General features: G+C 36.2%; 1 protein-coding gene across 1 annotated transcript in view; it reads right to left on the bottom strand.

The window, feature by feature from the left end:
- Positions 1-13,765, bottom strand: part of LOC135698749 (putative tyramine receptor 2) — a 231,534-nt gene that overhangs the window by 8,291 nt on the left and 209,478 nt on the right. The window contains exon 8 of the mRNA XM_065218876.1: positions 13,572-13,741. Within this exon, the coding sequence (XP_065074948.1) occupies positions 13,572-13,741 (170 nt within the window). The remainder of the gene's footprint in view (positions 1-13,571; positions 13,742-13,765) is intronic.

The following is a 13,765-nucleotide window of genomic DNA, read 5'->3' on the forward strand; positions in this document are numbered from 1 at the left end:
CAAACACATTTCTTGATTTGTGTGCCATTCTGGAGGCTAGATGAGAACCTCCTTTATCAACATATGTGGCAGAAATAGAGCAAAATCTGTTTATAAACCTGTGGCTATCAAAAGAGAAAATCGATGAAGAGAATCGAACAAAGTCACTTACACCCCTTTCCTTCTAACCCCCTCAAATGAAACCATTGCAAATTCACGACGCGGATGATTTTGTCGTTCTGATTCGCCTGAACAAGGCATTACCAACAATCAATACGAAACTAACGATTTTAAATTGGCTCACCACTTTAGTAGCCTATTGGTCCCAAGCAAACGATTAACGTACCCTATTCTAGTTGAAATTCTATTACTACACTATGTTTGTTTTGATTCGCTATGAAAGTTTGACAGATAACATCAGGGGTGTGTGGATTCATGCATAACATGCAGGGGTGAGTGAAATAGCTTGGGACTGCTTGGGACCGTTGTTCTGGTACTGAGTGAGCCAAAAATAATAATGATTTTCTTCGGGACCCAGTGGTCTTAGAGTTACCTCTATGGCATTACCTTGCGTTAATAAAGAAATACTGTTAAACATACAGTTGCAACATGCAGCAATACATCATCATGATGTGGCCTTCCAATATGTGTATGAAAGCAATTTTCGCTACCATAACTGCTCAATTTACGTTGGAAAACATAAAGAGGTGATTATCATCCATTACACACACGAGACGACGACGACGCGGTGACAAAAGCGACTAGGGACTATACACAAATGACGTAGCATTTGAGGAGAGAAGGGGGTTCAGAAGTTTTGACTGGCCATGTGTTTGGTATTGCAAAATTCGCTACGACCCCCTCGTAGGGGTCTAAAATCGGGAAAAATATGCTATGTCATTTATGAATGGACCCTTACCGGGAAATTATTCTTAGGGGTGGTCTAGATTGCATGTAGAGGTTCTAGGGCGATCCATTAAGTGCGTCACGCAAAAATGAGGTAAAATACTCACCGCTCTACAGTATTATCGTATTATCCCGCTAATCCGACAAATTTGTGGTCGGATTAGCGGGGTTGATTCAAATAAATGTTACCTTCTGGTTGGTAGATAAAACAAAAATAGCTCTCATAGTCACGTTTTTCCTATAACATATACATAAATACACTGAGCGTGACGTACTAAATAGAAATCATCGCAGTAGCTTTATTTGGGCGCGGCAAGTTACAAGCGTCTGATGACCCAGAAGGAAAAATGTTAGCGTTAGACCAACGTTAGACGTTACCATGATGATCGATCTGCAGGACTCGAGCCGAATTATGCTCGGGCTACATGATTCGGGTCGTATTAAGCTCGAACCGACTGTTCGTAGCTGACATTCGTTTGCTTTTCAGTTCTTGCTTCGGTTGTCGTTCATATTTTCATTCGAGATTGTAACGCGGGTGATGAATTTATTATTTTTATTTTGTGATTGTAAGTGAAAATTAATATTGTGAACTCTAGAAGAAGGAAAAAAATATGAGACTATTTCATGTTCTAGGATACCAATTAATCCTCCGTGCATTATTGACAAATCGGTGTATTCCGGGAACAGTATTTATGATCTGGTTCATGAATCGATTTGCAAGACGTCGGATAAAAATGTAAATCCGTAGCATTTTGGATTTAAACCATTTAAAGAAGATGTGAGCACTACAGTTATTTGAAAATGTGCCGATTGCCCTGTGTGTGACGGTGCAAACGATTTGAACGAATGTTAACGGTAGGACAAGTGCGAAGCGGTGCTGGATCAGAATGCGAAAATTTTCCAGATGTCAGGGAACTAGGTGTAGTGGTATGATTATAGCAGTAATAAAAATGACTACTTATTACGGAAATTTCAGCCATAAGATATTCCAATTCAGCTAGAATGGCCCGTTGATAGAGTAGTAGTGAAAAAATAGCAGCTCTTCAGTTTTGGGATAATTCCGAGGGATTCCTCCGGTTAATGTAGACAGATAATCAACATATTTTTTGTGGAAAACAGCACATTCGATTCGTTCCAGTTGAAAGTTTATTTGCATCGATGTGTAATTTTAAATCTAGAAGCAATGATGGAGAACCAGTGTTATAAGGAATCGAATGAAACCAAGATAGTATCAGTCTTGGGTAGTCACCCGAGGATGCACCGAACAGTGTTTGCCGTGGTCTCTAAAATGTGTGTTTTTTCATGACACAGATGTTTATTCGACCGAAGACTGAAGAATTTAAAACATTCAATTTAATCCATATTTTGAAAAACCTTGGTGTACCGCATGGTTTAGTAAACCACGGTTTTAGTGAATCGGTGCGAATTACCGCGGTTTTTTTAGGCATGGCTCGTGATAAAGTTCTAATTCTTTCTTCAAGTTAGTTCTTGATCATGAATCAGTTGAATAAACATCGGACTTATCAATAAAATAATAATTATAGTGAACTATGACGAAAAATATCGTGCGAAGTCCTCGGTTTCCTACCCAAGTCTGGATAGTATCCATTGATGACACCCTTGATGATATGAAGCTCATTACAATCAGAATCAGCTTCCAGTACTTGACGGATAGAGTTTCCCCGTTGACGATCGAAGGAGTGATAGTTCGTGTACAAGGCGTTTACTGGGTGGAGCAAATTCTACCAAATTGTGGTCAATAGCTACGAAGGAAAGTTGTTGCTGCAGTTGCAAGAAATTGTACCCATGAACAAGCGGATTATCAAAATGAAGATCCCAATTGTGAGTGATTAATTGAGAGCAGGCTTAAGGTTCCAGTTGGAATTAAAAAGAAGATTACTGTTAATCAAATAAAATGCATTTCAGTTAGTGAATACAGCTGCTAGGTGTAAAGATCTGTTACTGAACGTCGAGTGTATTGTATGAACCACTATTAATCGAAGATGAACACTGATTTATTTATGAAGAGACTCGAGGTAGACATTCTGCTCGGCCATAAATACACGATGCTGCTAAAGGCATTCAAACACCGTCGGTAAGTGGTTGGTCGGGAAAATGGGAACTCTTAATCAGGACTGGCAAATGTCATTTTCGCGATATTTACAGAGATACTTCAGTCGGTATCATCGGATGAGAAAACGATGATAGATATTTTTTTTTCTCAAAATCTCATCGAATTTTAATTTTTTTTTTTACAGCGTGACAATGTTAAGATCATTGTAATTACAAGCACATTTATTTTAATAGTTACTTGTACCGAGGAAATCTTAATAATTTATTCACTTACATACATACGGTTGCTTGCTTAAATTCATCTAAATTAGTTAGAAATGTTGATGTCAAAACCGCATAAGAATTATTCTCATGAGTGCTTGATCATTGAAAAATGACAAGAAAGCTAATGATAGGTAGTTTCGTCTCGTGATAGTGAGAGGACCTGTTTTCTCATTGTCAAGTGACGGCCGAGGTGACGGCCTTAATATTTACCAGCTCTGCTCTTAATACGTAAGCTCAGTTTACCCAGATTATGCTAAGAGATTACTCAGATTGTGCGTAAAACGGAAAAAAGCTAAATATGGTTTAATTTTTATCCCAATTTTTTAAATAGGAGCCATGTATATATATAATATATATAAATATTAATATATGACGTGCTACCGATGCCAGGGAGGCAGCTCTTACACCTAGACCCTACCTATCGACCCATCAACTCATGGACTGGGGAACAAAGGCTTTACTTCCCGAAGGAAGTAGTTTTGAGCAAATTTACCCATATTTTGGTTTGTCCGCTATACGCCCAATCAGTGTTCGGAAAAATCAAAAACTCAAATCTCATGCATGAGTTTATACGCCTATGAGTTTTGCCTTACAACATTCAACATCCCAAAAATTATTGATGAGCTTAATTGTTATTACTATTGTTTGTGCATCAAGGGATGGAAAACTAACACAACATGCATGTATGCTTACTATCAATCAATAGACGATTGAGTGGTTTTTAAGAGTTTAAACCTGGAATGATTTTTCAGCGTTGTGAATGTGAGTACGTGAATATGCATGACAATCTCAAGCATGAATTTCATTTACCGCATTCGCACGTGAGTTTATTCTGGCAAGGAGGCTCATGAATGAGATTTGAGAATGATTTTCCGAACACTGCGCCCAATCTGTCGTCTAATATCATCCTCATCTTCACGCCACACGACTTCAGCATGATGTTTTTTTTTGTATGATGCCATACCATACCACCACCACACCAGTGCAGCGTAATATTACACTACAAGAGGAACGACCAATGTGCAGCTTTTCGAATGTAATATTCAATGCATTTCTGACGTTGCTGAAAATTACGATAGCATCAGATTGCGGGGTTGCTAGTGTATTATAATGCTTTGTTGATTTTTATTCATGAACTCTTGTACGCTGGGGAATGCTTGTGAATATTTGAGGTGGACAAAAGAGTGAACAATGAAGTGATCATCATCATCATCATCATCATCATCATCATCATCATCATCATCATCATCATCGATAACTTTTTTTCTGTATTCGTCAGATTAGTATGTGGGATGCCTTCCCAAGAAAGAATGAAAGGAGATTTGTTGCGTTCCCTCCTTATTACAAGACCTGACAACTACTAAATTGACCTGAAAACGAACTGGCAGCACTGATGAGTTCGAAACGTGCTGGCTTGCAAATGCGAGGACATTCCGAACTGAAACCTTATTTGCGAAGAATGTGATTGTGAGTGTTATGTCTGTTTGTCTGTGTACTTACTTTCTACCTATATTGCAGCTATATGGCTACTTGGGTACTCATATGGCCGTCAGAATGGTTCATCGGTTGCGAAGTGAAGTATTTGTGAAAGTGATGCGTTGTATTTGTCAATGTTTTGATTTTATCCTAACGTTACCTCAATATTATAACACAGACAAACAGACACAATTCATTGCACATTTCTCATTGCAAACACTACCGCCATCTGTCGTAGACGCTCAACAGATGACTGTGGTGTGTAAATGTCGAACGCAAGGGAATTGATTATGCGCGCCACAAATGGCGGTATTACCAACAATCAATACGAAACTAACGATTTTAAATTGGCTCACCACTTTAGTAGCCTATTGGTCCCAAGCAAACGATTAACGTAGCCTATTCTAGTTGAAATTCTATTACTACACTATGTTTGTTTTGATTCGCTATGAAAGTTTGACAGATAACATCAGGGGTGTGTGGATTTATGCAGAACATGCAGGGGTGAGTGAAATAGCTTGGGACTGCTTGGGACCGTTGTTCTTGTACTGGGTGAGCTAAAAATAATAATGATTTTCTTCGGGACCTACTAGTCTTAGAGTTACCTCTATGGTATTACCATAGAGGTAACTCTAAGACTAGAAGGTCCCGAAGAAACGTGCTGAACTTTTTGGCTCAGCTCTGTTACTGTCTTCGGTCCCAAGCTAAACGATTCACCCCACGAAACATAGGAATACCCACTAACCCCTCATTTTATCTGTCAAACTAACATAGCGAATCAAAACAAACATTGTGTAGTACTGGAATTTTGACTAGAATGGGGTACGTTAATCGTTTGCTTGGGACCAATAGTCTAGTCAAGTAGTGAGCCAATTTAAAATCGTTAGTTTCGTATTGATTGTTGGTATTACCAACCGGTGGAAACTAACGATTTGAATTGGTTCACTACTTGACTAGCCTATTGGTCCCAAGCAAATCGTTGAACGTACCCCATTCTAGTCGAAACTCTAGTACACGCAGAAAAAATATTTTAAACGTAATAATATTTGACGTAAAATTATTAAGAATTTCATTTTGTTTTGGCTGCAAAAAGAAATCAATATTATTTCAACAATCCAGTATCTTTGTTTCTAAAAACCCATGGATTGTTAAATCAAAAAGAAAATCTTTTCGAATTTACAAGAGCCTTCATTGTTTTGACGTGAGCTGTCAAATTTGGCAGCTGGGTCAACAAAAGAATATGTTTGTTTTTAGAGATTTCTTGTTGATTCAATCTTATATTTATTTTATTAAGCCTGAAAATATACGCAGTAGAAATAAAAAAACTTGATTCATTCAATAATAATTTTTATCTTTTGTTTTCTTTTTGTAACAAACAGTAAAACCTTTCTGAGGCATAAAATCTCTCCGTTGAAGTTGATGGGTCGATAGCTAGGTCGATAGGTAGGGTCCAGGTGTGGGAGCTGCCTTCCTGGCGTCGGGAACATCTGTACTCAGTACGGAAAATAAGATCGACGGAAAAAAAAAATCAAGGAAAAATAAAGAAAATCTATTTATATTTAGCACCTGCATCATACTTACTTACCTCAAGTCTCAAGATTTTCGGAAATCTTGCACTTATTTCCCGACATTCACTGTTAAAACAACGTCAAAGAGTTGAATCAAACGAAAACAGTTTTGTCCGGGAACGAGGGAATGGTTGGTAGTTATTTTTACATTCATGGCCCGGGGAACGGACATAACAAATAAATTAAAATTAACTTAATAACAGAATATTGTTATTTTTACAATAGTTGCAGTTGGAAAGTGGCTTATTAAAATAAAAAGAATCTTATTTTGAATTTATTTGAATAAGTATTATCGAAACAATAAAATGCAATAAAATTTCAACCGGAATGGTTTGTTTTTTTTTTGGTTTAATGCAAACAAATTTTCTGTCCGTGTACTACACTATGTTTGTTTTGATTCGCTATGAAAGTTTGACAGATTAAATGAGGGGTTAGTGGATTTTCCTATGTTTCTAGGGGTGCATCTATTAGCTTGGGACCGAATATAGTACCAGAGCTGAGCCAAAAAGTTGAGCATGTTTCTTCGGGACCTTCTTGCGAGCCTTCTTGTGTTAGAATTACCTCTATGGCACAGACAAACAGACATAACACATTGAATATTTCTCACTATAAAACATCGTCGTTAAAACATTACCGCCATCTGTTGAGTACACTGTGGTGGGTAGTACGCAGAACAGATGGCGGTAGTATTTAAACGTCAAATGCAAGAGAACTGACTATGCGCGCCACAGGTGGCGGTACTACCAACTACAATGATAAAATTTCAAAGATTGTTTTTATGTGTCCCACACATGAATTTTTGCAATGTGATCAACAAATGATATTTATGTGTCGGACACATACTTAATATATGTACACATAGAAGCCATGTGCAACCACACATACTATTCATTTGACTCATAAATTTCATTTGTGCTTCTGGGTGGATTCTGTTTATGTGTGGTCACATGAAAATCATGTGGAATTCGACATGGAAATTCGTCAATAAAAATGTGTGGAATTTTATTAGTGTACGATACTTTTAAATTGACCGTTAAATGCTTGTTCGATGAACACCTTGCGAGAGTTATGTCTGTTTGTCTGTGTCTATGGTATTACCAACTAAGAAACATTTGAATTTTCCGTTAAAAACGATCTCGATGTAGTGTTATGTCTGCTTATCTGTTATCATATCTTTCACTATCGAAACTTCGGGTAATCCGCGAAAGTACTTACATTTTTCTCAAGCACTTTTGTTTTAACTGCAATCACTCTCTCATACTCGAAATGTGTCACGAACAAATTGACACAACGACGCCCTATACGCTCTCTGACCAAAGCGCAGGGAACACCGGAAATAAAATATAATGTACCAATATCTTTTTGTGTTGAAAATAGTCACTGTTGCGAATAAATGGCTGAAATGAATATAATATAAGGCATAACATTTGATAACGGCACAAAAGCTTTTGTGAACAAACTTTTTAAGGCCCTTTACACGCGAATCGAAGTACGCTCACGCAAACCAATAACAATATTAGAGTCGGTGTATAATGAGTCACGCCAAGAGTGAAGCCAAGTCTACCTATTGAGCTGTCAAACCGGCTACCTATCGTGCAGAGTAAACAAACATTACGATGCTATGAAAGGTCCACGAAAGGTATTGCAATAATATATAAATAAAATATATGAGATAATTTGACTAAATCACTGATATAATGATTTACTACAGCCGCTATTTTTTTTTTCTCGCTAGAAGTCATTTGAAGTTGATGTAGAAGTCCTCTGTTGCCAAGTGAAAAGAAAGGGAATCTTTCGAAAACCGTGATGCGAGTTCAACTGTTTTTCTCTTGGCGTGACTCATTATACACCGACTCTAAACAATATCATCGGATAGGAGCAACTCTCACCTTTTCGAAAGTGGTATTGGTTTGTGTGGGCGTATTTTGGTTCGCGTGTAAAGGGCCTTAAAAAGTTTGTTTACAAATGCTTTTGTGCCGTTATCAAACGTTACGCCTGATATAATTGTTAATCAAACTTCATATTTAGTAGTGATATTAGACTGCAATTCTGAAGGAATATTTTTTTTATTATTAAAGTTTAAGAGATTAAGGATAAGTACAAATATTTTCAGCTATTTAGGCTATTAGTTTTTTTTGCCATAATTCTTACTTTAAAATTATATAAATAATGTAATAAAAAGTAATCCTATAATTAAAATAAAATGTGTAAGGAAAATGTCATTTATGTTTTTATTACTATGTATAAGAATTTATTAACATTCATAAATTTGTGTTGTAGCTTAAAATAAAAATACTATAAGATATACGTAATAATATAAAGTGATTAATGTTACAAACATTAATAAATATTTTTTTAATTCAATTAAATTTTGAATTACTATATAGGTAAAAGTTCTAAGAATGGAGGAAATCTCCCTAAAGATAATAGATTGGAGAATATGAAACATTTAGTTGAAGGGTTTATTATTGAAAAATAATAAAAAATATTAAAATGAAATAACTTAAAATTTTTCAACATGAAAATAATTGAAATTTATAAAATTGATTATAAAATAAAATAAGTAAATCATAATATTATTTATTAGAGCCATAAGTATTCAACCTAAATGATTTACGTAATGAAGTATGAATTAAGCCTCCTAAATCTCCAATGATTGATAAAACAATAAATGTTAAAAGAAAATTAAAATTTAAATTATATGACATCAATATTAAAGGAGCAATTTTTTGTTATGATAGTTAAATAAAAACTGAAAAGGTACAGCTCCTCTTTTTAATAATTAAGCTGATAAAATAAATAAATGATTGAAATTATTATGTGTTATTCAATTATTATTAATAAATTATATTATTGAAATAATTGTAAATAACAGGATTGATGAAGCAAAGGCTTGAGTTAAAAAAAAATAATCTGCTTTCTGAGAGTTGGTTGGAAATGCTATCTAACATGAAGCTTTTAGTGTGATAATTTATTAGTTAGATAATGGTCTTTAGGAGAGGGTATACCTATAGGTAGATAGTTCCGTTAGAGTACAGCAGTATGAAAATTATTTTCGTTCGTAACTACGTTTCATGTGATCAATTTTCCCCCGATACTACATAAAAACAATACCAATCAATAAACATAATTGGAAACACCCATTTTGCTTCAATGTAAATATCAATGCTTTAAAATCAATCTTCTTAAGAATATTACTTTTGATGATCAGCAAACAAAAATAAGTCAGCCATTCATTAGTTTGAGTTATTCTCAATGTCCTTTATTTGCAATTAATCTAAACTATTTTGCTGAAAGATCTTTTACCACCACTCAACAGTTGCAACAAGCTCAGATATATTGGCAGACCAACGTATAAAATTAAATTAGATTTTCAGAACTAAATGTCATGATTGAACGTAAAACGAAAATTATTTGCTATACATAAAATGGGGGGGGGGGTTGGGGGCTAGCTAAAGGGCTCGGGGCAATGGCCCGCCCCAATTGCCTCCTCCTTTGATCTTGAGATTAATCTAGCATTAATCTATCTATTTTAATGATTTAAAATTCAATTGAGCATAATGTTAGCTTTCTATATAAAAAAAGAAATTAAAGATGCTCCAAAGAACGAGCCATCCTGATATCCATTGAAAAATGTCAGCATGTACTGTAATTTAAAGCACTTCTCATGTCCTCAAGGTTACGATTTTCTAGCTCGAAAAGATCATTGAATACTCTCTCGAATAGTCAGAGATTGTCTATTTTTTGCCAGGTCAGGGCTTTCTATCTTGAAGTTTTGACAATTATTTTTGTCTCATAAACTTCATTAACCCCCAAAGTTTCAAATCTCAAAATGCTTTTCTGAAGTCTAATGTCTTTCAGGTCGGAGATATTTATTCCATAGTTTGTAGCTAAATTCAACCTAAATTAATCTTTTCGCTTTTCTTCGCTCACCCTTCATACCGTGCGAACACTTTTAAGTAACATAAAACTTATATTCTACCAAATTGAAAAATAATCAGTGTATTTATCTTATCAAACCGATAGTCAGGACAATTAACATTAGAGCACCTTAGGAAATATGTGCCGTTTGTTTGGGCAAAGCTACCGCGCAAACAGCGGAGGCAATTCCGCTACCGTTAAATATCCCGTGTGTCCGGCCATCGTGCTTGGTGCGCTGGAAGTGATGTACTTTTTCATCTCCTTCGGTGACTTGGCATCTTTCGAATCCATCCATCGAATCCATTCTTCTGCTTTAAACCCAGATTCATGACGGGTACGATTTTCGTCCTGGAGCACTTCCAGTTTGACAACTCAAGAGCTTTGCATAACCAAATCCCTCCTCGCAAACGTCCCGGTGTGCACCTACGTAATCAACCAGCCCATGTGAGTTAAATTCATTCTGAGCTTTCTGAATCCGTTCTTCATGGAAGTCAAAGGTAAAGAGGATCAGTCGCATGTCCGGCGTGTAGAGAATCTGCTTACGATGCGGCAAGGTCTGCGTCATCAGTTCCAGATTAGGCTGCATGCCTAGCCTGTAAAGTTCCATTTAATAAAATTTCGAGGAAATGCAGATTAGTTTCCTACTTAAACACACTTGAAGTAGTCAAACCTTCGATCCATTCTGGCCACTTCCTTCACTTTCAGGGCGCCAAAGTTCGTCTGGAAGTCGTACTAGATAAATTCAAAAATAATTGTTGTTGATTTTCGGGACGGCTTGGATGGCGTATACACGTTCGTCACTGTGAGATAATAACTGTATCTCCCTCTTTAATGATGGATTTCGGTCCGGCGAAGCTCTCGGTAATTATTTATTCGCGTTAAATCAATTAAAACATTAAATGCACTAAACTCAACTGATAAGGTGCGAAAGCAAAAGTTATAATCGCTTATGCTTGTTTATTTCTAGACCAAAAATTGAAAAAGGCGAATCATCCAAACGTAAACAATGACATTAAATGCAAATTTCTCGAGAATCAAAACAGACCCTCGCAAACTAACAATGCCATCCTGCTGGTGTAGAATTTTGCTTGGATGTGCTTTTTTTTCTCGAGAAATTTGCGTTTAAAACCATTGTTTACGTTTTGTTGTTCCGTCTATTTCAAATGTTGATCTAGATTTACACCCTGGCTAAACGAAAGCGAAATGTCAAACTTCGTGCTCGGATGGCAGAGTGTAAATAAACGAGCATAAATTCCACCACAGAGGTGGTCTAACGACGTCTAACCAGCCATACAAAAAAATGTCTAACGTTAGTCTCACGTTAGACTAACATGTTAGATCGAAAAGAGCTGTAACGTCTAACAGATTGTGTCATATCAGTCTAATATTAGACGAACATTAGACTAACGTTAGACCAAATGTTAGTCTAATGGTCTAACGTGTTAGACTAACGTTAGACTCATGTTAGACTAACCTTCCGTGCTGGGGACGATTGAAGCATCCGTCAAAGGGTAGGATGGTGTGGTAGGCGTTTGCAAATAAATATAAAAGCCAAAACACGTCGGGTGTCACGACTACCTAACACGGAAGTTGTGTTCACTGACGGACGATGCCGCAGTGCCGGCCGAGATGGAGGCACGTCAGCAGCAGGTGGCATAAATTATGGCGAAATGAAAACGCTTTGACTCATGTTGGGGGTTGAACCGATGGTTATTCTCGCATTTATTTTTTCCTTTATTTAACGTCGGTCTCTGTTGCGCAATCTAGTGCCAATCACCGACGGAATTCTCGCAATTAAATATTAAAATTTGTATGCTCACGGATTCTTTGTAGGTACATGTGTACTCGTCACTAAGTATACATACTTGAATTTAACGTTTAATTTCGATGTAAATAGCTACACTCGTTACATAAATCACATAACCAGTGAAAAATACCCATGTCCGTACGCATTTGTGGTTTCGGCAGAAAGAACGGCATCCTCGTCTACACTGAGCAGTTCCACGGCAAAAGACGAATCGGAAAAACTCGACCTTCTCCGAATTGCATTGAACTTTGCATAATTGTGTGTTATGGGTAATCATTTTGACATTTTTGCAAAAGTTCGGCCATTTTGGATGTTGTATTTTTTTCACCAAAATGGCGTCTATGCCATTCTTAAATAAATTGTAGCATGAAAATGCCCCTTCTGATCGAAATGACGTCTGAGTCAAAGTTGTAGAGAATAATTAAGTCTTTCTGGTATTACTGTTTTGAATTTGAGTAAAAATTCCAATAAAGTGTTAACTTGAATATTTCAAAAAGTATACCTTCAATTTAAGTATATATATTTTTTTCAAAAGCTCATAAAAATGTAAACTTTTTTAATATTTAAAACTATGGACACCTGAAAATTCACAAAAATCGATGAACAAGAACTTTTGGTCAATTTTGAAACTTTTTGCTAGATCGCTGTTGCATGTAACTTCTACACATAAAACACCATTTGAGTAATTTTAAATCGTTATCTATGCTCAAATAACATAAACAAAGCTTGTTAGCAAGAAGTTTAAAAATATGACCAAATGTTGATGTTCTACGATTTTTGTCGATTTTCAAGTGTCCATGGTTTTAAATATTCCAAAAGTTTGCATTTTTTATGAGCTTTACTCAAAATTACTATAAACAATTACCGTATTAATTTTTCCCAGAAAGACTTTTATTTTCTATATAACTTTTTTCAGACGTCATGTTAATCAGAAATTACTTTTTGGTGTACAATTTATGAAAAAATGTCAATGACGCCATTTTGTGTAAAAAAAAAAAAAAAAAAATAAAGATTCAAAATGGCCGAACTTAAATTAAACTTCAAAATTATGCAAAGTTTCATGCAAATCGGAGAAGGTCGAGTCAAAAATTGGCTCTTTGGCCTCGAATTGGTCCATTCGCTATGTACGTATGATTTTCGACATTCACTCAATCCCAAACGGCTTTTTTACATGCTGACCCTTTGTCCCACTTGATGAGCAATAATATGAACGTTTATTCAATTATAATTATACACTAGCCTACTGTGTAAGCCGCAAGCTTCCTGGTTTTCAATTCTTCGCTGCACAGGTCAATAGTATTTACATTATTTGACAAAACCCAAGTAATCATCGTCTCTCATTAATTTTGTTTCCAATAATTAAGTGTCATGATTATCTAGGAATAGATTAAGAGGTGACAATCAATCACTTGTCAAAGTAATAGAAAATGTCATTCCAATCGAGCTGGAAACCTGTCAAATCGATGAGAGATCATCGCTTTATGCTCTTTAGTCTTGGGCATAATAATCAACAGCAAAACTATCAGTGCATCAGTGACTGACGGTGAAAGGTTATGTAAAAATTGCTATCAACTTACCGGTGCCGGTAGCAGCCAAAGATGTTAAGGAACGCCTGCCGGAAGCGCCGGTTCATGAAACAGTAGGTTATCGGATTGCAGCAGGAGCTGATGTAGGCCATCAGCTGTACCAGGGCAATTCCATTGCTGCTGACGTACTTGTACACAAAAGCCGGCGAGTAAAGGTACACCTGAAAAAGATGGACATTGTATTA

Source organism: Ochlerotatus camptorhynchus, unplaced genomic scaffold, assembly GCF_037179485.1.
Source record: "Ochlerotatus camptorhynchus isolate MF236.1 unplaced genomic scaffold, CSIRO-AGI_Acam_v1.1 ptg000094l, whole genome shotgun sequence".
NCBI lineage: Eukaryota > Metazoa > Arthropoda > Insecta > Diptera > Culicidae > Ochlerotatus > Ochlerotatus camptorhynchus.